The 24,529-nt window shown below is 46.8% G+C and overlaps 1 protein-coding gene across 1 annotated transcript in view; it reads right to left on the bottom strand.

Annotated features, from left to right (window-relative positions):
• LOC104293892 (peroxidasin homolog) overlaps positions 1-24,529 on the bottom strand; it is a 44,488-nt gene that overhangs the window by 14,829 nt on the left and 5,130 nt on the right. Inside the window, exons 2-8 of the mRNA XM_009893434.1 lie at positions 18,842-18,913; positions 10,382-10,453; positions 10,058-10,129; positions 7,122-7,193; positions 5,500-5,571; positions 3,734-3,903; positions 1,455-1,572 (exon numbers count right to left, since the gene is read on the bottom strand). Coding sequence (XP_009891736.1) covers positions 1,455-1,572; positions 3,734-3,903; positions 5,500-5,571; positions 7,122-7,193; positions 10,058-10,129; positions 10,382-10,453; positions 18,842-18,913 — 648 coding nt within the window. The remainder of the gene's footprint in view (positions 1-1,454; positions 1,573-3,733; positions 3,904-5,499; positions 5,572-7,121; positions 7,194-10,057; positions 10,130-10,381; positions 10,454-18,841; positions 18,914-24,529) is intronic.

Raw genomic sequence — 24,529 nt, 5'->3', positions numbered from 1 at the left:
CTTGGAGCTATTCTGAGACTTCATGAAATTTATAGCAAGAGTTAAGATTTACAGCGCTGAACTCCAGCTCCATCTCTGATTTACTCCCCGGGTGAGCTACTTTTCCTCTCACCACTGATTACATACGACATTTACAGCCCATGAGGAGAGCATACTGTTCCCATGCAATAGCATCATTGCTATTGTCAGGGCATCTAGGCCCAGAAAGCTTGTTCTCATTATTTACTAAGTGCAAATATAATAATGAATTAATATTGTTATTGTGTGCAGCCGTTTCTATTCAAACAGGCTCAAAGGCCTCGGGGGGGGCAAAAAGCTCTGAGGAAGTCACTGTGGGACCCCAACACAGCTTGGACGCCAACCCAACCCCAGAGCTGTGAAACATCTTCCTTCTTTCTACAGTGACCTGCGACTCCTGGATCCCAGCCCGCGGCAGAAGGTCCCACTGCTGCATCCCATTTGTCCCAGCACGAAGGAATCTTGGAAGGCTGCAGATGATTGAAAAGGGAGAAGGGACCTCTCTCCCCCTAGGACAAAGGCTGAATCCACTATGCAAACTAATACGCTTGCTGGGCATTTATTTAATTCCCCTGGTGCCTCCTCACTCTAGTCATATCTCGTTTGTGGAACATTTATTATCATTACCCCTCTTACAATGCTATTTTTGGGAGCCTGCCAGCATTTCCCTAACAAAACCTTCCTTCCAGGGGACTTCACTCAGCCATAAACTTTTGCTCTGTGCTGAAACTCTGCCTGGTGGGGAGTTAGCCGAAGAAGCACACATTGATCATTTTTATTAATAACCAAGCCCTATTCAGGCTCCCACAGACAAGAAGCTCGTAAAGCAGCAAAGTCACTTCACTTCCACAGTGGGCAACTGCTTGAGCACAGGATATTTTATTGTGTAGCATTTCCCAGAAACAATTTCGCATCTAGCATAGCCATACATTTTTTCACTGGTGCTGTATAGAATGACAATCTATACACTGCTTCGCAAGGTCTGTCTTTCAGTGGAGCACAGAGATTTTTCCCTTTGATAAAAAAAGCCATTCTCCCAGTCTGCTAGCCCTTCAGTGGGAAAAACCGTGAGACTAGAAGTATTTCAGCAGTTAATAAATGGCAAGCACGGTGGCTTAGAGCAACACAAAATACTAATTTCAATTCTTTTTTTTTCCTGAGCACAAGACAATTGCTTTCAGCCTGCAGAGTATGTTTATGGGAGAGTTATAAGCTCTCGGAATCCATTACAAATGCAGATGAAAACACCACTTGGATTACGTGGTCACCAGAGAATGCTATTAAAAGGAAGGTAAGTACAACCCCTGGAATATCCATTGCTTTTTTTTTTTTTTTTTTTATGTTGCATGAAACAGCTTTTGTAATTACAGGCAGTCACTGAAGAGCTCAGTGCTTGAAAACCTTTGCTACCCCAGGGCTCATTGTACGCGACTTACTTGTTGTGCAGCCAAATAATCGCGGGCTTTGGGTTGCCTTCTGCCCTGCAGGTGAAATAAACTGTGTTTCCCAAGAGGACGTCGACATCGTGGGGTTCTGAGGTTATGCGAGGCCTCTCTGCAAAAGACCGTTTTAACACAACCCAGTCTGGAGCAGCACAAAACCCCTCACAGCCCAACCGGAGCGCAATGGGTAACAACACCCCTCCCGCAACCCCCGAGCAAGCAGGCACCAGCACAGCCCTCGGCACAACGGTGTCCACTCAGAGCCACCCCAAGACTTCTCACCAACATCGGCAAAAACGCCGTAAGGGAGGGAACAGCATCGTTCATCTGAACCCTAAAAGCCCTGGAGAATTGAAGAGGCTCTTCCCATCGCCAGTGGATCGGGCAGCGGATCAGCTCCCTGCACAGCCCCAGGCAGCGCTGGGAAAACCCAGACCTGGCTGTTCACTATAGCCACCCCAAGAGTTGGTCCCCGGCTCCCCCTCAAAATAAGCGAAGAAGTCAGCAGCACCCTCACTTGGGTTGTTTTTCTGTCCCGGGCAGCCCGCTGCTCTCTGCAACTGCCTGCTCCATCTGAACACAGTGCCGGCTCTCTGCAAACCTTCCCTTTCCACAGGATTTCATTCATTATGTCCCTAATTCATCAGCCGACCCCTATCCAGCCAAGCCTTTCATTACGCGCTGCGCTTTAAGACGTACTCAAGCACTAAGCAAGTTAAACATTTAAAGGATGTGCTAAAATAGGAAGGAATTTATGTACGTGATATGGAGCACTTCATCTTGATTCAGCAGAATACTGACCCGTCTGACAATCTGTCCGTTCACCGGTAATCCAGTAAAACCAGATGGATTATTCAGAAGATTAAGTGAGAACCTGCTACCTTCTCCAGTGGAAGGTCTCTTTAGATCACAAGCTAATGGTTTGGCAACTTGTCCCCAACGGCAACGCCAGTGCAGGACCAAACCCACCCCAGCCCAATGGTACAGAATGCCGATCCAGTGCAGATTTGCTCCCCTGGCTCACATCTGCTAAAAAGTGGTGGCTTAACTTGATGCCAGCCGGCTTCGTACTGACTCGGATATCAGCTGCCTGCATCGTTAGAGCTTTACGCTGAATTATGCATCGTTTGTCTTCCCCAGCTGGCACCATACCAGCATAAAAGCCTCATGCCAGCAAAATCTTCTCACCAGGTGCTCTGGCTAATTTGACAGACATCCCACTGTGTGCCCATGCCTAAACCAGAACAAATTTACATTAACGGCTGTACCGTGGCACCGGGTGTGTGTCGGGGACAGCTCGTTGTGCGGCACATCCACTCACAGCAGATCCCACTCCATGTGTCCTCAGCTGCTTTCTCTGGACCTTTCCTATCCCCCCCCCGCCTTAGGGTTATGGACCCCTTTGTGCCAGTTCAGCTCTTTGCATGGCTGTGCCCTAAATGAACCTGTGAAATGTTCAAATGGTCAAGATTATTTTTTTTTTTTTTTAAATAAGATCACAGGAGAAAAGCAGAATTCAAGGGAGGGTTCTTCAAAATCCAACTGATGTCACACATCTGGCTCACAGCACGGCCATGCACACAGCTGGACTGGCATAACCAGGAGGGATGCTAAGAGCTGGCCCGGGCGAGCGGGAATATCTCAAACTGACTCCACCGGCAGTGGAGTGTCAGGGAGCCACAGCCAGTGCTTGTGCCACCCTCCGCTGATGCCTGCACTTAAAAGTCAGAGTTTTGTCTTTTTCTACATGAAATATTTAGCTTCGGGATTTTACGGAACAAGACCCTTGATTTGAAAATGGCATTTTTCAGTGAGAAGTTATCTAAATGTAAAGAATAACAGCTTAACAAACGCCATACTTTACCGCAGTCAAACAAAGCCTTCGGCTACTTATCTACCAAGAGTTTGCTTAGGTTTTCCGTTGTGTTTCCAGCCGTTGCAGCTCTCCCCTTCTGTTCAGCCCAACATGGGACATTTCTTCTGGTTGCTGGTTTAACCACTGACCCCAGCAGGTCCTTTACTGGCACTACACTATCTAAAAACCAAGATGTCACCACCAGCCGAAACAGAGCTGCTTCCAACCCCCACGCGACTGCCAGCTTTCCCTGCAGGATCCTGATAACTTGCGTGACCCCAATTTCAGCAGTAAGAAGGAGAAAGCAGGATGCCAGGACAGGGAAGAGGGAAGGAAAGAGGTGGAGGAAGCGATTCCCAGACCAGAACCCAACTCCACGGGCTGAGAGTGGCCGGTGGAGGGGTTTGACCGCGCTCACCGCAGTTAAACTCCTGGGCGGTCAAAGTGACGATGGAGCGGCCGTGCAGCTCCCGCGGAGCCTCGCAGGTGGCGGCTGTCTGGATACTGCCCTGCTCAGCGTATTTCTTCAGCAGCTCAGCCAGCCACATCAAGTCGCAGTCGCAAAGCAAGGCGTTGGAGTCCAGCCGCCTGCAAGACCGAGGAAAAGGCAGTTCATTTCCCAGCCCCTGGCGGCTGTCTCCTTCTCCAGGACACAGGAGGGGAACAGTCCTCCGGAGTGAAGGACCACCTGGCTGTTCTTCCCTGCATTTGATTATATCCCAAATGAAAATCCGAGACGTTTCATTCCCATGATGTTTATACAGGATGCTCAACCAAGTCAGAAGGATTTCATCCAAAAACTAACATTACCCATCAGCCATTCCAGTTTCAAATGAAAATTATTCTGTTAAACTGGATTATGCATTTTTGGCTTAATTTGAGGCACAGAGAGGACACCGAAATATCGGTATTTCCCCCAGGACAGAGATTTCAACCTTTACCAAATTCTGTGAGAGTAGCAGATAACACCACCTCCGTTAGAGCTTTCCACGCTCTTTTACTCTTAGCTCAAAAAAACCCTCCCCCTTGATTTTAGTGTGCATCGGATCAACCTCTTTCCGTGACCAGCTGTTAAAGGTTGAAGCATTCCTGCACAACTATAAGAACTTTTATTACTGCAACACAGGCCTGAACCACACCAAATGGAGCACTGGTGACCTCCCAGTGCACCCGTGCTTTTCCCTCCACTGACCTCATTCCTATGTGCAGTGCGATGCATAAGATAAATAAAGATTATAGGGGGATTAGTTGATGCCTCCTTCCCCACTGACAGTTTTACAGTAGATGGGTCAGGGCCATTGCAAAAAAAAAAAAATGTGGAAGAAAGGTCTGATGTTTCCAGGGACAAACATTTGAGAATGTGAGATTTCATGCAAAGCCACGACAGAACATTTTATAGATACCCCACCTTTTTCTCTGACCTGTACGGACAACATTTCACAAGTTATTCCCCGTTAAAGAAAAGTGAAGAATTTTACCTGCTTGCAGAAATCACAGAGGGCTGCACTGAGAAACACATTATTTTCTTGCAGTTTAAAATCATGGCAGAACACCAAAATTCTTGAGTTTTTGCTTTTTCCCCCAAAACACGTCATAGAACTTATTTCCAGAGATCACAAAAGACAAACAAAGCAAAGCCCTGGGGGCTTTAAGCAAGCAAAAAGTAAGCTCAAGAGACAGCCAGGTTATGTGGGAATGACACACCAGGGGATTCCTGCATGGGATGGGAATCGCGCACCTCAGCACCCCTCTGAGTACTTTCAATCTCTAGAAAAAAAAGCCTTTTCTTTTACGACTCTGATTTTTCCTTCCCTGTTAGATACTGATCTGAAGACATGATCGTATCTGCAACTTGGGACTTCCTCCATTTCTGAAGGATGTTTTATGGGTTCAAACTGTGTAGGACAGCAGAGGGTTATGAGGACTTTCCAGGAATGTTCACTCCTGTGGCATTATTGAGCTCTAAGAAGATTATAGTTAGATTATAATTAGACACTAGCATGAAGAAACCACTAACTGGTTAAATGAGCTCTCACGTCCAATCAAAACTGTTTTATAAACTTAGCAGCGGCCTTAGAAGAGCAACAACTAAAAGCTTTGCCAACCAGGCACATTTTTCCTCGGGTCCTGGCCATCCGATCAAAGATCAACAATTGCTCTTTGCAGGCAATGTTTTTTACTTACAGCCGTTTGAGGGATTCCAGTTGAGAGAATGTCCCCGGATGAATCCTGGAAATCTTGTTGTTGTGCAAGAATCTGCAATGGGAGAACCCGTGCCAAAACATTATTCAGTATTTGCACTACGCAGATGATAACATCCCGGGTCAAAACTCTGTTTAAATACAAAGTCTGCTCGTCAAAATGGAGCTTAATTTTGAAATTTACTGTGTTTGTTTCCATAAGCTGTAGGGATTTCATTCATTTGCAAGTGCAATGCAAAACACCAAAGCGAAGAGCGGGTGTGGACTGGAAACGGTGACTCAAAATGTGATGTCACAGGTTTAAACTGGAACCTTAAAGTTAATCTGCTTCATGGCCTGCAAAGGGAGGAGAAAGGGCACGAAATCCCCACAGATTGGACCCACCCTATGTTTTCTGTGCTTGGGTCTGCTCCAGTTTAGAAGGGACCTTTTCTTTGCCCCCCCTGCAGAAGATACGGCAATTTTACAAGAGCGGCCATTGAAGTAAGGCTCCAGCAGAAGACACTAGACAATTCATGCCTGAGACTAAATGTAGTTCTTAACCCAAATCCATGAGTAAATCTAATTCAGACAACAACAGCCTAAGCTGGGCTTATCCTTGAACAAGGCTCAGGCAAATTCTTACTTCCAGTCTTAACACACAGATAAGACTCCCCAGTTCTTAGAAAAAAAACCCCGATTGCACTAAAATGCATCAGTGGAGACCAAGATGGGATAATTAACTCTCCATTCCCATAACAGAGAGGGAAATTTAGTTATGTTGGTTACATCTAAAACTCATAAGAGACCATTGACAAAAGATAGGAAGCAATTTTAGTAGATGGTGGAACAGGAAAGAAATACAAAAGCAGTCCAGCTTGCGTGCAAGCGTCTGCATACACACGCGTACGCGCGAGTTCAGCCTAGTTGGATGCTGACAAACCTTCCTCTAAAATTTAAATCCAGAATTTTTGTTGGATCAAATACAGAGACTGAGATCAGCCGTAGTGTACAGATCCAGGTCTGAATTTTCCTAATGGCGTTTGGATCCCGTGATTTTATTTTCCGATCATGTATGGACATAAGGCACATTTCCATGCAGCGCAGAAGGGTCTGTTGGTTTCACCATGGAGTGGGAACCACCACGTGAACTTTTGTCCTAGTGCCTACATTACTGTTAGGAGCAATCGTGGGGAGCAGGAGACACAGGACTTTGTTTCCCAACTGCTTTCAAGAGGGATGCGTGTTTTTCTTGTTAGACTCTCTTCTGACTTTATTTCTTTTCCACCCCCTTTTTTTGTACTCACTGCCTAACAGTGACTAATGTTGACCTTATGGTCAGAGTAAAATTTCAATTGGCTTGGCCAACTGTAGGGCTTTCTGCAGATTTACCCCTACTTAGGTGGAAACGTGAACATAACAGAAGACGGGAAATTCCCTGCATATTCTCCGTAACCCTTCTACTTGACAAGTACATAAAACCTCCTTCTTCAAGGAAGCTTCTTCTTGCATTTCTCTCCATTTTGAAGATCACACTTTATGCTTCTGAAACGGTTACACAAAATGAAGTGGTTTTCCCCTTCTCCTCACCCTCTTACTCGAAAGAACGGTCCCATCTTTACTTACAGCCTTTCAAGTTTAGGCAGGTCACTGAATGTCTCCAGCTCCAGACTTTCCAGGTTGTTGAAATGCAGGTAGCTGTCACACAGAAAATCACAAAGGGCAGGCTTACAGCTTGCAATTTAAAAGCCAGAAGAAGATCTTTTCAGATAAATCCACCAACACCCACTGATACCCACCGCACATCTTAGGGCAGATGTGGAGAAACCAGCATTCACTTAACATCTCCACTTTCCATGTGCAAACATAGTAGCCAACACTGTTTTTTCCCTATTCTGTCAATTATTTACTCTGTCTCTTAATAAACTAAAACACACACAGAAAGGAGAACAGATTTGCTGTTCCCTGAAGCCCAAGACCACCACCATCGCTGTGAGTTCCCTGCTGCACTAAGGGTCAGGATGAAAGCACTGCCCACGGAGACCCAGCGGCGGCTGCTCCCATCTGAGCGCCGTACGGGATCCCCCAGTGCCTCGGCCTTCCCCAACACCTCCTTGGATCGTTGGGGAGGAAGAAAGGAAGAAATAGCCTTTCCACAGGGCACTTGTTCCCAACCTCAGAACTGCAACATTTCTCAGCAGGATCATGAGTTTGCTGAGAATTAATTTGTAGGAAAAGGCCCTGAACAACCTGATAAAACTTGGAAATTGGTCCTGCTTGTTGCTGAAGGTTGGACTGGAGACATCCAAAGGTCTCTTCCAGCCTGCATTCACCTGTGATTCTAACAGGGGCTCCAGCACGTGCAGCCACCCAGCAAGAGCAGAAACGGCCACCATCGGGCCGTGCTGCTTCTGCAGAGGGAAGGCAGAGTCTCCAAAGACAGAGGTGGTGCGGTCAGCTGGAACACTTGGGTTTAAATGGCACACCAACGTGAACAGCCCAGTTCTTGCTAATGCAGGTTAATCCTTTTAGTTCCACTAAAACCTCAAGTGTGACCTGCTGTTCCAGAGGCCTGGGAGACCTTCTGCATTGCCCCAGGTCACCCCTTGCCATCCACAAAGAAAACCTGGGGTCTGCAGAGCAGCACGCCACGATACCCGAGACTCCCTGTTCCCATTAGCTGTGACATTCACCGGCAAAACTGGCGTGTTCCTGACCTCTAGATGCGTTTCAGTATGGTTTCAAAGTTGCTTAAACTCTTTCCACTTATTTTACAGAGGCATAAATTTCCCAGCGGATGCTGATTAATCACAGATCTACAAATGCTCACTCTGCTATTGTAGCTGACTGCATTGAGAATTCATCGCCTAAGCCGCCACATGGCTGTTTGATTTGTAATGGAAGGATTCATGATAAATGGTCCACTATCAGAGCGCAAACTGAGAGACGGTGACTCAGATTCTGCAGCGGAGGGCAACAGCGGGGAGAGACGTACATGCTTTAATAAGTCTCAGATGTCTGCTGTCATTGCTTTGGACCTTGAGGAAAGCATCTGATACCGTCCATCAATCGGGTTATAGTTTTTCTTGAAAAGCCGGCTTGTGGGGTACAGGAAAACGGGGTAGGATTTGAGCAAAGCTAATTCTTTTGGAATCGTGCCTGCCTGAGATTGAAAACAGATGGGACTTTCAGCGGGTTGTTTGTTGGTTTTGTTGGGGTTTTTTCTTTTATTCGTGACATCAAGTCTGGAACGCTTATTGTTAAAATATCGCCGTGGCCAGCATCATCTCCTCTCTAAGCGTAGCTGAGCCGGTATCTGCTTCCTATGTTTTCTCCCAGGCATCCTTGCTGAGCTGGCTGGTGAAAAACCATCTTGTACACAAGGCTGGCAGCACACCTATTACTAAGGTTGCCTGAAACTTCCCGTTATACTCTGTCCGCCTCTGCTGTCAGCCTGGAGAGCAAGCTGAATCCTATCCCTTTTAGAGCAAAATCCTGAGTTACGTTCCAGCCCTATAAACGCTGTCATTTGGCACAATCCATGAATTAGAATGGTTTCACCTTTGGTCCCTGTTCTCCAGCCATGCAAAGAATTCCTCTACTTCAAACATCCATGCTCACACTCCCTCCGTATGTACACATGTATTTACCCACAAGCACACAATATATCATGTCCCCGGCATGAAAAATCTAATCCCATTTTAGCAAGAGACTACAGGAGAGTCAGACCTCAGTCTTCCCATCTCACCTTGAGCGTGGAGCACTAAGAGTCAAAAAAAATCAAAACTCCTTTGACTGAATAAACAGCACAGATTTGCAATACACAGAAGGGGAGCAAATAAGGACTGCTAGAGTGTCACTGTGATGGGCTCCAGCTGCCAGGGAACATGTGAGGCCCCTTTCATCCCAGAGTGCCACGCAGCTTGGAGGAAAGGTCATTACTTCGTTTGTTTGGACCCATTATCTTCCCCCTATTGCAGTTTCCAGATGCTTTACAGCATGCGAGCACCACCGTCGCTCCCACAAATACCCCGCTGCCCCAGCTCTCAGCTTGCACTTCATCCATTTGTTCTCAGCAAAAGTTTGGATAAGAGAGAAACTCGACCAGCACCTCATTTCGAGCAAAGGGCCAGATCCTACTCACTGCTCCGGGAGTCCCAGCAGACATAAACACAGCAGGCCAGCTGCCTGCGGCTTCGAGCCATCCTACAGACCCCTACCTCCTCCCATCGTAAGGTCCTTGGATGTAAAGGGAATCGGAAGCACAGCTGGGCTCTTCCTATGTTCCAGAGGTTTAAGGTCAGGAGAAAACATATGGGACGTCAGTAGGAAGAGACCTCAGCATTAACTAACCAAGACCACTACTGAGACCAGCTGTTTTCAGATGAAGCCAACGTAGTCTTGCAAAGCTGGATGATAAAACAGTAGAAGCCTCATCCTACTCCAGGTTAAGTGTCTGGTACTCTCCACTACTGGAAACACAGCACTTGGGTTAGAGGAGCCAATAAATCAGCTCTTACGCACATCACACTCAGCAACAAACAAGGCGCGTTTGTACTTACAGCTGTTCCAGAGAACGAAGCCCGTTGAAGGCATGTTGCTGGATGCTCTGAATTTCATTTTTATAAAGGTAGCTTTCAAAAGGAGAGAAAGAAAAAAGCATTAGGCTAACCGATCAGCAGTTGTGGTTTGAAGAGACGCAGGAAACAGCTATGAACCTCAACACAAAGCAGAGCTTGCTGAGTGGATTCAGGGGCAATGTTTCATAGCTGTGACATTAACATCCAGAAATTCCGAGCACAGAAAATACATCCTTGACTGGCAAACATTAAAAGTGGGTTGCTAAATTTCAAAGAGGTTAAGAAACTACTGAGCTACCAACTCACAGGTATTTCAGGTTCTCCAGATCTTCAAAGGATCTTCTCACAATTTGTTTTATTTGATTATTGTTCAGCAGCCTGTTCAAATCAAGAAAGAAAAACTGGTTAATGCAGCACATGTGAGACTTTGTGGCATTTCTGTTCCTGGATACTCACTGAAAAATCCTGAGCCCATGTTTCACAGAGTTTAAGATTTAAAGGGGTTAGCAGATCAAAGTTGGGATACACCAGCTAAGCCAATGAGAAGATTTCTTGCCCAGAGGTGCCAAGTCCTTCCAATATGTACAACGTTCAAAGACTTTACCTTGTGCCACAGTGGTTTTCACCCCAAAGTTACAATTTTGGCCAGGAAAGGGATGAGGGGAAAGGAGACATGCAGAAGGAAGCGGAGGGGAGGGAGACATTAAATCACTGCTGCCACTCTTGTACAACCGCAGCGCCTTTTGAAGGTGCTTGGTTGCATTCAACAGCGTGTGAACAGGGGCACGCAGAGCCAGTTTTTAAGTGTATAAACACAGTTTAAAATACCAGTTGACAGTGGAGTTATAAAACGGTAATGCTTTGTTCTGACCACTTTGTATACAAATATGTGCAAAGGAAAAACAAATAAATACAGATCTGACCGGTGAGGCTGTTCAGAGACGGCCTCTTTCGATCTAGAGAGCCCCGTGCCAGATTTTAATACAAAACCTATGGACAACATCGCGTTGGCAAGCAACCTCCGACTTGTATACGCAGTTGCCATGACTGTGCCTGCAAATGCTGACCGGTGCCAATGGCCAGAAACACAGCTCAGCTTTGTAATAACCACGCTGTGTGCAACGGCGGTAACCACCCAGCCGAATGTTACAGAAACCTCTTCTGCAACCACTGCCAAGCCCAACGCCGAGAAAACGAAATAAATCACTTATAAATAGCTCTTTAATAAGACGACGTTTAACTATTCGCCGTGGCTGCCCAACCACACTCCTGTGGGTCTTTCACCGTGGTATCCCACTGATGTTCACATCTGGCAAACCTCGCTGCGGCCGCAGAGCTGGTGGAGCTTACAGCCCAATAGCTCAGAGCGAGGATTTCACCGGCTACAATTAGTTTTAAAATTCCTAAATGGAGATGTGGATAGAGGGGAGAGCTGCGACCATATACTGCAAAGATTTGTTTTTCTAGTGTTGTAGGAAAAACTGCTATTCCCTCTGCCAGCAGCCAGACCTTACAACGTTGGGTCAAATTTAACACGTGCACTGGATGTGCACTTTCTATTTTAAAAGCTTCTTTTCGTGATAGCCACGCTCCTCAGAAACAATCTGCCACCAGACAGCAGGTGAGAAGACAGCTCAGCACTTTCCCAGTAGTAAAGCCCAATCTTTTGTCCCACTTTGCTGGAGAAAATAGGGTAGGCAGTGCACGAGCCCACCTCTGGCACTACGAGAAAAGGTCCCCTCCTGGGAAGAAGAGTTTGCGCGGGTAAAGGATGGAGACAAAAGACAAAGAGATGAGGAAAAATGGAAGAAAACGTGTGGGGAAAAAAAGATGAAGATAAAATCAACTGCCTCAGGGATGCAAAGATAAAAGGTGCCAGACACATATTATGGCAGCTTCACATGTTACCGCCAGGGACTTGAGTCACACCAGCGTTCCACCACCTTGTTCTCAGACAGAGTATTACATTAAGGCTCCAAAAACCACGTAAGAAACTCCTGTGCAAAGAAACCTTTAGAAGTCAGAACAATAAGGGATTGAGAAAAATCCCCCTACCCTCGATTTGACCATCCTTTTTTGACCATCTACCCTGCCACCATAGATGCGGGTGCCACTACCAATCTGCACGTTGCCAGGGTTGTGGACAAGCAGCCCGAAGAGGTTAAGGCAGAAAGTTGCTGGAAAGTTTCTGCACAGCTGGAAGCAATGGCTCAATACACACGGCTGAGGTTAAACAACCCAATTTCTCTCATAAGGATGCAAAAATGATGTCAAGTCCTTGGAACACACGACCCTGCTTTGACAGCCAGATACGCTGTGTGGAAATACAGCCCCTGAACACCAATCCAAAGGTTTATTTGATGACCGAACACCCAAGGACTGGAAATAACTGCTTGAGAGCAGCGCGGGAGAGGGGTTTTGTCTATTTACCCGCAGGACAAAGACAACACAGGCACCAACCGTGCACGCTCCCTTCCCTGCCCTCTCTCAGGGCGCTTTCATCTTCAGCCAGAGGAGGACGAAGGCATCTTGTTCTCTCTTATCTGATCCTTGGCTCCACTTCTGAGGATGCTGGATGGGCTGATAGACAGGTGCCAGCTCCGATGTCATTCCCATGGATGTGAGCACCTGTCCCCTGCCACGCAACGGGTATCGGCCGCCCGTTTCACAGGGGACACGAGACAACGGCCAGGTGAGCAGGTCCTGGAGGCAGGGTGACACCAGCAGCACCGCAACGGTCTGGACTCCTTCACTGACCCTTTATCTTTAATGCAATGAGTTCAGACCAGGACTGAAGTCCAGAGGGGATTTCAAATTGCAACGTGTTGTCTGACTGCATTTTGGTGCTATTCAAAAGCATTAACCTAGTCCTTGGGTTTTTTTTTTTTTGTCTTGGCTATTTAGGACAGTTCAAGGGGATGTAATCAGTGATCCAAGCCAAGTAAGACAAATACTGGAAGTTCAGATGGCATGCAGTACACAGGCCTCTTATCTCATCGTCTGATCCTTACAAATTTGCTCATTGCCCGATTAAAGGTTAAAAAGCGTATGGAAGAAGCCATTTCTGTTTCCTGTCTCAGGATTCCCCATTGTAATAGAAGGATATGTTCTGGAAAAAACTCAAAAGTGAGATAATTTATGAAGTCCACCATAGCCCACATATTCCAAAATGCTGCTTTCAGAGAAATCCATAGACAAGACAGCACATCTGGCTCCTAGAAAGCCTTTAGAAAGCTTGTGCACCGCTGTCTGCTCTCGACTCCTGTGCAATTCACCCAGGCAGAGAAGGCTGCAAAATCCTGGCATGACCTGGATATCGATCCCAGCTGCAATCAATAGCAAACTGCCCAAATTCCTGCTAATGTTAAAGAGGACTGAATGCTAAGCTCTACTGCTAACCGGACCTGCTGGGAATAAACGCTCTGGCAGACAGAAGCTGGAAAGATCATTATTGATGCGTGTCTTAAGTATACCCTTTAGCAAAACAAGCTAAATTAAAAGTATCGGAAGTACATTTCCTGGAGCTTATCAAAAGATAGCAAAATGATGTGGCATTCCCCTTTGTGCCAGCTGGTGAATTGGGCTCCAAATGAGGAGGTGGACTCAATCATACAGGTTTTATTCATGAAAAATTCTTCTGGGAGGTTTGAGATATACAAGCACCATGAGATCTGGCCCAGATTCACTAAGAGAACATTTTACATTCGGTTTCCTTTAGGTTTTATGTCCTGACCGCCCCTCCCTTCTCCTTCCCCACCCTCTCTCCCGGTTGCCAAACACAGGCTTAAGTTGCATTAAATGAGTCGTTTTCTGTTTTGAAGAATGTATTAAATGATGTGACAGTACAGAATTCAGACTCAAAACGTGTACTCTTTCCTCATTTCATTTGACAAACCACATGCTACAGTCGTTGTGACATAACAACTATTTTTTTCTTCTCACCATTAATAGAAATCATCACGTGGGGCATTTAAAGGGGGCGAAAAAGTGAGTTTAATGTTCAGCCATGCATTCTCCCTTGCTGACAGAACGATCTGGAATAGCCATTTCCCATATTTGAGGGGGAAACTTTTATTCTGAGATCCAAACAGGCTCCGACATCCCCTCCTTGCTGACACGAACATGTTCTCTCAAGAGCTACCAGAGGGTTCAAGACAGAGCCTCCACGTTACTCCTGCCATTCATCCTGAAACCCTTTAAAAGCAGCATCTAAAGGAGAGCTGCAGTGCTCACTAGAAGCGCCTTTTGCTCTCACCTCAGCAGAAAGAGGAATACAATGTGAGCAAGGACACTGACAGGGCAAAGGTACAAGCAGAAGCATATACTATGATGTGGTCACCAGAGTCCCTACTCTCTAGGGTGCCCATGCCACAGGCAGAACGAAATGGGGAAGTTAAGAAATAGTGATTTGATCCCAGTACTGGACATTTGTGTAGACAATGCTGGAGAGACTCAAGCAGCAGCAACCCTTTGGTTGTGATGGCCTTGGTTTCGAAACACAGCAATCGACCAGTTGGGTCACCCTGGCAGGAGGCTGACCTCTTGTGGGAACACGTAAGGGGACAGTCATGCAGGGGTGTCATCATCCATCCCCACCCAAAGATGACCTAAAGGAGCAAAAACTGGAAAGCAATGACACACTGTGCCTCACCATGGGCTTGCGATGTGTTTGCTGTCTTCCACAGTCCACCACCCGCTGTGAGCTAACGTTGGGTTAAGCGATGCGGCTGGCGTTGGCAAACCCAACCCAAACATCTGCTGAGGAGCTGCGGGTATTTTGTGGATGGCATACAGGAGTTTTTTCCCCTCCCTCTCCCTGCTACCCTATTTGTTTATTTTTTTTTACCGAGGGACATATTCATGGTTTAAAAATACACAGAGGAGATCCTGACACCAACATCTGCATGGGAACTGTGAAGAGGCAATAGGAAGGGATGAGGAAACCTTCAACTTCAAGACCTTTAGCCCAAGAGGACTTCTCCAATGCACACAACACTGCAGACAGCCGACGAGCAAGCCCCGAGGTGCAGCATTTAGGATCAGTGCTTGGTACCTGTGGTGCCGTACCAGGAGTTCCCAGCCAGAAACATATCACGGCTGTATCTATTCCACAGACAAACAGCGCTCCTGTTTTTAATTTTAAAGTAGTACTCTGTAATTTATCAAATCTCCCACACCAGGGAGACAAAAGAAGAGAGGAGAGCCAGGGGAAGGTTGGAAATGTCAAAAAGCCCCACTGGACATTCCCCGCAGGCTCCTCTTCCGACAGCCTCACAGCCCACCTCCCCACGTCCAACGCAGCCTACAAAGGTTTCCTTATCAGGGTGGTTTATAAACTGTCAAACTTGGACATACTACAGCCATCCTGCCCAAAAGGAGGTGCAGAACAGAAGCTTTACCAGAATCTGCTGCCCTTCCTCTGCCAGGCCAAAGCACTGTAGGAAAAGGCTCTTTTAAAAGCATTTGTTTACTTAAGGAACATTTATTTAAGTCCCACGGCAGAAAGCTGCAAGCTCAGAGCTCTGCATACGGAACCTGAGCTATGCTCTCCTCCAAACCTCTTGCTTCAAATATTCTGGCCAAACTTTCCCAGCAAGTCTCTCAGGGATTTTAAAGGATTTATTCTCTTTATCACTTGAGGACCTATATGAGTCCTCAGGCAAAAGTTTACCATCTAAGAAAAAACAGCAAATTCTTCAGCTCTTATCAGTTTTAATGTGGGAATTGGACAAACCAAAGTTCCTGGAGAGAAATTTGCTTTAGGACCATGAGGTCTGACATTCTTTCATTCAGTTATCAAGTTCCTCATCCACGGGAGTTAACTACTACCAGTGTGAGAATAACTGATTTTTCCAGTTTGCTGGCCAAACCCGGCAATACAACCAAGCATACGAAGTACTATCTAAATGGAAAGGTTTCATTTGCAAAACCAGTTGATTTTCAGAATTCAAATATAAAACTGCAGTATTTTGTTAGAGCAGTGTTTCACCTAATTGAGTATTCCAGCTCTGCCGATGGCCGCAGGACAGTATTTGGGGAAAGCAGGACAGCCTGTCCACCATCTGTGCAAAACACATTCCTCTTACCGCCCTGGCATCCATAACCACGAGGTTAGGGATGTTAGGGAGTACATTTGTGCCTATTCCCTTTAGTATCTGTTCATGGACTTGCTGTCCTTGAGGTCCCTGTCCAGGTGAGTGTGGAGACGGAAAGCAAAAAGAATCGGACCGATTCATGGAGCATAAACAGGTATTATAGACAGGTCTTCCCATCTCAGCCAGGCTGCGTGTCTATATCTAGCTTTAAGCAGAGTGGCAGGAGTGAGAAAGAAAGAAAGAAAGAAAGAAGCAGAAGTCTTGCAGATGTTAGGGAACTGCCCAGACCAAGGCACTGGCAGGGCAGGAACTGGGAGCTCTTACAAAGCTCTGCAGGTTGGGTGGAGCGTCTCTCCAAGTGAAGGCCTGCCAGCATCCTTAGTTTCCCCAGGGTTCGGCTGAAACTGGCCTGGCGGTCCTGCCGAGCTGCCTGCCAAACATCTGTCTACATCACACAGAGATGACATAATTTGGAACGGTTTGTTTTCTCAACTCAGGAGAGCTTCAGGGGTGGAAGAGCAGGTCTGGAGATTAAGATGCCCCAGCAAAGCTTTGTGATAAGGTAAAACCCTACGGACTCAGACTCTATTTTCTCTCTGGATATTTTAGTCACATTTATCACTCTATCTGACCCTATCTCAAATGACAGAAATCCATCCAAAGTACCCTTTCTCTCTATTATTTTTGGTAATTAAGTATCACGTGGTGCTGTTTGAGAGATTAACATGGGCTGTTCTTGTGCTCTGGATGAACAGAAACTTGACCATAGGCAGTTCCATCTCCACCTGAGGAGGGCCTTCTCTGCTGTGAGGGCGGCAGAGCAGTGGCACAGGCTGCCCAGAGAGGTGGGGGAGTCTCCCCCTCTGGAGCCATCCCAAACCCGCCTGGACGCCGTCCTGTGCCACTGCTGGAGGTGCCCCTGCTCTGGCGGGGGGTGGGATGGGGGAGCTCCAGAGGGCCCTTCCAACCCTCACCAGTCTGGGATTCTGTGAACATCTTGATGATAAAGTTCTGCTGTATTCCCACCCTTGCTATAACTTCTTACAGGTGACTGAAAGCCCTATTGCCCAGGTCTTCCTTCTTTCAGCACTGCCATGTTTACAGGATCAGGGACTTCAGATCTCTCAAGGTCAGACAGAAAAAAACAATCTGGACTTTCTCTTGCCACTTGGGACCACAAACGTACGAACCTAGGAAATACGAACGTCTGCTGTACAGTGCAGGTTCCCAAGCTTGCCGGTTTGCCTCGCAGAGAGATTTGAGCTTGGACCTGGAAATCTTATAGCTGTTAGCGCCGTGTTACAGCTCGAATAATCAGAGCTGAGTCTCAACAAGCCAATTACATCCAGCACAGTGCTGTGCCGACACAGCTTCTGTTCCTGATTTGGGACCTGGTTTGTTTTCAACTTCTTGGCTACACAGTGCAGATGCACTCATATCTATCTGCAAACCCTCAGCCTTACAGCAGCAAGAAGCAGCAAAGGTTCCCACTATTTCCTTTGAGCAGAGTGAGAAACTTGTTAGCGGAGTAGTTTGTCACACCGCTGTGAGCATGCCTGCTCCGGCTGGGATGCAAGACTGAAGGAACTGCTGTCTACTCCCATTCCTATCTGCAGTAGGGTAAATGTAGGCGTTTATTCCAGGGCAAGGCATAGGGACAAGACAGCATTTGGAAGGATCCAGTCTCGCTTCAAAGTCACGTAGAGCAACTAATGAGGTTTATGCGTTTCAGAAGGTCATCGAAAGGAAGAAGAGGGAGGTGATTCTGCCTTTCTACTCCACCGTTGTGAGACGCCACCTGGAATATTGCGTCCAGCTCTGGAGCCCCCAACATAAGAAGGACATGGACCTGTTGCAGCGGGGCCAGAGGAGGCCCCAGAGATGCTGGGAGGGCTGGAGAACCTCTGCTGGGAGGACAGGCTGGGAGAGTTGGGGGGGTTCAGCCTGGAGAAGAGAAGGCTCCGGGAAGACCTTAGAGCCTCTTCCAGTGCCTAAAGGGGCTCCAGGAGAGCTGGGGAGGGACTTTTTACAAGGACATGGAGTGATAGGACGAGGAGGAATGGCTTCAAACTGGAAGAAGGGAGATTTAGATCAGATATCAGGAAGAAATGTTTCCCTGTGAGGGCGGTGAGCCCCTGGCCCAGGTTGCCCCGAGAAGCTGTGGCTGCCCCATCCCTGGAGGTGTTCAAGGCCAGGGTGGACGGGGCTTGGAGCAACCTGGGCTGGGGGGAGGTGTCCCTGCCCAGGGCAGGGGGGATGGAACGAGATGATCTTCAAGCTCCCTTCCAACTCTAACCATACTATGATTCTATGATTTTAATGCATCCTTCTGCTATCTTGATCCCAGGCCAGAACTGCTTTTACGGGCCATAAAGCCATACCTGCTGAAACATCCTCAGGCAGTGACAGTATGCATCAGGACTTTTAAATTTTTCTTTAAAGAGACACGTTAATTGCCTAAATGGAAGTTAGTAAAATGCACATTTAATTAAAAAGAGTAAGAAACACGAGCCAGGGTAAAACAAAGAGAATTTTAAAGCTTTAGTTGGATATGCACAACTTGGCTGAAATAACTAAAAGACCAAGGCCATCTTTAAGCCGTTATAGGGGATAGCACAAACATAAGTAATAAATGGATATCTTCATCGCAGGAGCACCGAGCGGAACTTACAGTGTGTTGAGGTTCTTCAGTCTTCTGAAGGCTCCAGGTTGTATCTCCTTGATGTGGTTGAAGCGTAAATCTCTAAAAGCAGAAAATACAATCATTGCACTTGTGATACAAACAAGCCATTAGCAATCAGCATTGTCCACAGGAGGAAGGAAGGAGGGCTGCTGGGAGAGTCTATCATACCAGGTCTACCTGAACTGGAGAAGTGGAGACAAAGACCAGGGCAGGGAGTGGAGGAGTGGGGACGATGGCTGGGGTCTACTCTTGTCTGCAAAGTCAGGCAACAGCCAGGACAAGCCTACATTTACAAAATTTGTTTAAATTTCATCGAAAACTAAAGACTGAAAGGACTCGAGTGATCATCTCCATGAACACCGGACAAGCTCTGCTGCTCAACACGCCAAGTTCACGTGCAATTGCACTTGCATCTCATACTGATTTGTAGAGGAATGCACATCATCATGTGGACCCATTTTTTAGCTCCCTAGCAAAATTATCTTTGCCCTAAAATGGTTAAATCTGATCCAATAACCTCATATAATAAGCATTTCACATGCTGCTCTGCAATGCTCCAAGAATCAGGACAGCTTATCGCTGCCTGCGTTTCAAATTTGTGCCAACTTCAATTAGAATTAGTGGAGTCCAGGGGATTCTGGCAAATTTCAAGGGCTGTCCATGTAACTACATCGACGTGGAGCCCTAAAACATGGATTTTTGATTGCTAATGAGATAATAAAATAAGAGCTAAGTGGTTTAACCTGGTTAACCAAGTAGAAACACTTCTATAGGGAATGTGCATCGATTTGGAACCTTCCACGGTCCAGTGTATTACAACAAATCATGAAAGACTGACAAATGGTTTTTTGCTGCTAGTTTCTATCCAAAGCACAACAATGAAGTTGCTTTTTTTTTCTCCTACACTGCCTGATCTATCACATTTAGAGAATACACAGCTATTTCTCGGTTTAAGGCAGCCTTTTAAGGGCATTTGCTTTAAGAGGAAAAAACCACACAAACATGCTGAATTGCCCATCATTCTGGTGGTAAGTTACAGAGCATTTGGAGGCAGAGTTTAAAACAAGAATTCTACAAACAGCTACAAGTTCAACACTTATTTTTTAGAAAACAGACATCAACAAGATTGGTGTTTGTATACCATTAAGATTAGAAAGAGGTGCATTCATTGCAGGTCGCTGCAAACTCAAACCGACAGTGAGTAACGGAGAGGGCTGAAACATCCTTGAGCAAGTACTCGAGAAGAGGATACACAGAAAGTAAAGCTGATGTTACCTTAAGATGTAATGTTTCTTTAGCTTAACAGTTTGCAAAACTAGCTATTTTATGTTAAAAAAATCCCACTAAATTTTCTCACTTTCTAGGCAGAAAATACGCAGCATTCTTCCCTAACTCAAGTTACACCAAAATATTAAATCTCTGCCTTCTTAGCCCTTTGTTACCACTGAATGCCACAGAACACACGCCAGTGGAAGTCATCTTTTCTGTTGTGTTTTCTCCTTTCTGTCACTTTTCAACTCTGAACAAAGGAAAGAGAAGACTCATGCAGGGAGAAGCCTCTCCCCTTCTTCACGCTAAGTACCGCACAGGGAGGAGTTGGAGGGCAGGAAGGAATACAGCTTCAATATTTCAAAAAAAAAAAGTGTTGGAATTGTAATTTACAAGCACTGTTTGTCCACTGCAAACTGCAGTCCCGAAGGATCACCCTTTGGAATTGCAGTTTTTAACAGTAACTTTACCTTTGACATTTTTGGGGTCCATTTGGCTTTACTTGCATTGCTTCAAATGTGTGTTTCGTGCTTTTCTTGTTGGAAGGTGTTACATATCCCTCTTCCCCGATGATGTGAAATTGAGGGTATCTGTACGGATTTTTTCACGGCCACGGCTGACACCATAAAGCCAAATACAATTAAACGTTGGCAAAGGTGATAACACAACGCGCTGACTATCCTCCACGGCCTCATTAAAAGGAAATGAGGAAAGACCAGACCATGAAAAAAGGTGAGGAAATGCAAACTTGATTTATACACTATAACGCACAGACACCAACTTTGCCTGCCCCGGGGGAGCCGCAAAGAGCTGTGTAATTAGTCCAGGCAGCTGCTACAGGTAATAGGGAACATAACAAATAAACGGAAGAAATACACAGGGGTCAGGGCTGAAGCTGTTGATGCTCACGGGAGGCAGCGGGAAGCAGGCAGCGAAGTGTAAAATATCACTTTGGGTCACAGGCTGCAGGTGGGGGGGGCGGGGGGGACAGGACGGGACCATCAGATTGTTTTAATGAACAAAGACAACTGCAATCCTTCGCACCCCGGCATTCACACATAAGCGCACGGCTTCCACAGCTGAAACAAAAAGCAAAACCACAGGTGACTGAAAACACCCTCGAAAGGCTGAGGGACTTGGGGCTTTTTAGTCTGGAGAAGAGAAGACTGAGGGGGATCTTATCAATGCTTATCAATCCTTCAAGGGAGGGTGCCGGGGGGATGGGAACAGTCTGTCCTCAGTGGTGCCCAGTGATGGGACAAGAGGGAACGGGCACAAACGTGACCATAGGAGGTTCCATCTCCACCTGAGGAGGGTCTTCTCTGCTGTGAGGGTGGCAGAGCAGTGGCACAGGCTGCCCAGAGAGGTGGGGGAGGCTCCCCCTCTGGAGCCATCCCAACCCCGCCTGGACGCTGTCCTGTGCCACTGCTGGAGGGGCCCCTGCTCTGGCGGGGGGGGGGATGGGGGAGCTCCAGAGGGCCCCTCCAACTCCCACCAGTCTGGGATTTTGTGAAAACGCAGAAAAATAAAACACAAGCTCCTCTTCTCCCAGGGTCATTTTCAATATGGACCATTTGCCAAAACCAACTCCTTGCAATCAGTGCTGTGGATGTTTGTGCCCGATCTTGAGCTCCCCAAGCAAGTCTGACCTCCCAGGCGGTGGGTTCCTTCACCTGCGAGAGCAGCGAAACAAACCTGGGCTGCAGAGCCTGGCAGGAGGGACCCTGTGTCACCAAGAGAGTCTCACGGCTGTCGCTTGGCTGGACCATCTCTCAGTAGGGCTCCTGCTGCTGAGAAGCGCTCGGATGGAGAGCTGCCTCCTGACGGTTCCCACTGCTGAGTGAGCAATGGGGGTCTGGTTTCATGCAGAAACTTTTCCCCTACACCAACCCTGAGGAGCATATAATAAAACATAGCTTATTATTTTAATGAAATATCTTGATTTTTCTTCTGTTTTCTATTCCAGATAAGACCTTCAAATGAGTCCCTGGACACCAGCTCTCTCGCACTCCTTCGGAGAGCTCGCTCTCCGGTTTGCTCTCCATCACGCAAAGGCAACAGCTTTCCCCGCAGACAAAAAAGGGAACTGAAATAGGGCATGTCTACTCTGAGCACTTCATTTCAAGAAATGATGTGAATTAACTGGAGAGAATCCAGAGGAAAGCAATGGGAACGATGTGAAGTCTAGAAAACATGACAACGAAAAGAAGTGAAATGGCTTATGCAGCCATAGATACAATAACTATGTCAGAACATTGCTCCAAATAGAAAAGGGCAAATAGTCACTGATTAAAACTGCAGATTCAGATGTTTTTTTTATAAATATCTTAAATAGCAAGGCTAATAAAACACTCAGGTGACTGCAGGTGAGACAGACATGGTTTAGGGAGTGTGGATCCTGCCCTGGAGGCAGAAGGATGGACTAGACTGTTTTGCTCCCTGTACCCAAGAAAGCAGTGAAAAAGAAGCCTGTGCGGATGTCCCCACAGAGCAAAGCAAGCCCCAGGAGGCACAGAGGAACCCACATCTTCCTCCTTACCACTGCATTTAAACAAATTGCCTTTGGCTCCTCCATAGTGCTTTCCACCAGACCGTGCCTTAGCCTGAAGCTTAGTCGGTGACAAATGCCGTGTCGGGCGGCACTGGGAAATTCCTGGCATGTGGGTATTTGAGTGAGAACGTTCCCTACAGAGTTTGTCCCCTCTCACACAGAAACGCTTGTTTCTCTGTTCCCAGGGCATTCGCTCTGGAAACTTTACATTTCTTTTCGCGAACAAGTGTGCTTTTTACAGGGACCCACCACACAGCTTCTCCCGTGCCAGCCCGTTCCAGCTGCTGTGCGCACCGGCAGCTGCGCTCCCTCACTCCCGCCGGCTTCTTTCCACCTTGGAATCTGCAAAATGGGGGGGGGGAGGGTTGTTTTTTAAAAAAAAATAAATAAAAAAATTTCCCTTGTGATTTAACTCTCCCCCACGTTTTCCAGGCTGGCAGTGTGGGATGACAAGATACCTTTCCAGGAGGAACAAAGGGAATAGCTGCTGCTAAAGGATCCGAGAGCTTTTTCTACCTTCGCACCCCTGGAGGCCTGGGACAGCAGCTCTCCTGCATCACACCATACTGATCCCGCCGGGCAATACCGGCTTCACTGGATCAGCAGAACATCTCACCAAACCCTTGTGCCAAAGCACCATAGCTTTGACAGGGAACCGAGCTGGGCTACGCGGATTATCTAGGATCAGCTGTTGAAATAACGCACCTTTGCTGACTCGGGAAACTCTTAACCCCATTGCAGAGGCTTCTCAAAATGCCAAAATTTGCAAATGGATGGGGAAACAGGTCTTTGCAGAGTGACACCTCAATCTTTCTGATCCTCTCAGCCGCTTTCAGAACAAATAATCCCTGAAAGCGTTGTGTTAAATAATTAACGGTGATTAGCATATAAAGCAATCAACGGCTTTTACAAGAAACTTCCACTTCTATTTAATCTATTTAGCCTTTTACAGAATCATGTATTACTATGTTAACTAAGCAGATAATTAGCTACAAGAGGTATTTTACTGCAGTTCCATGGAAATTACTGGGTTTGTTTCATTGAAGCATCTTTTGTGTCAAAAACATCGCGCACAGCGACAGTTCTGGACCATTTCACCCAGAACTGGTTGAGTAAGTGGCAGCCACCCACTTGTTATCAAGGAAGACACAGAGAGTAAAGGTGGTTTTACAGAGATAAGACATTGAGCTTCCTCCCAGTGTTTCCCGGGGGAAGGGAAGGCGTGGAAGACATCCTAAACACAATTTTAAAGGCAAGTTCCCCATATATAAGAGCCAGAACAGTTATCAGGAAGATGATCGTTTCTCTTACTTATCTGCAGAACATCGGAGTGAGCTCTGCAGGTTCCCCCCATCCTGCCAAACGGCTCCAGTCCCGGCAGGAAGGGGAAACAGCCGCGCCGAGATGGAAATGAAGTCTTCCAGACTCACTGTCATCAGCTCCCCAACTCAGGAATGTCCCTCTCTCACACACGAGTCCCCAAATGGCTTTAATAAATGACAGCCTTCATCTCTGAATCCCTACATGGACAGCTGAGCGTTGCCACCTCTGCTTGACAGATGAGGAGACCGCAGGGAGGCTCAGGGATGTTTTTTTTTCCAAGTGCTGGCTATTTTGGGGTGAACCAGCTTAAGTCATCAAGATCTGACTGTTCAAGGAGTGAAGAAGGAAAAATACGTTCAGCATGGAAACACTAATTAACCAGATTATCTGGTCGTGGATGAAACACCAAAGAGCAAGCAGATGCAGAGCGCCCCGTGCTTCAGAACAGGCTGCTCTTCTCTGCTGCACCGCCACGCTGCTTACATTTGAAAGTTTTAGGGCCGGGCACACCAGATTTTAATTAAGAAATTACC

Source organism: Charadrius vociferus, unplaced genomic scaffold (assembly GCF_000708025.1).
Source record: "Charadrius vociferus isolate BGI_N301 unplaced genomic scaffold, ASM70802v2 scaffold259, whole genome shotgun sequence".
Classification (NCBI taxonomy): domain Eukaryota; kingdom Metazoa; phylum Chordata; class Aves; order Charadriiformes; family Charadriidae; genus Charadrius; species Charadrius vociferus.
The sequence above is the reverse complement of the archived record's forward strand: the minus strand, read 5'-3'. Positions and strand labels throughout refer to the sequence as shown.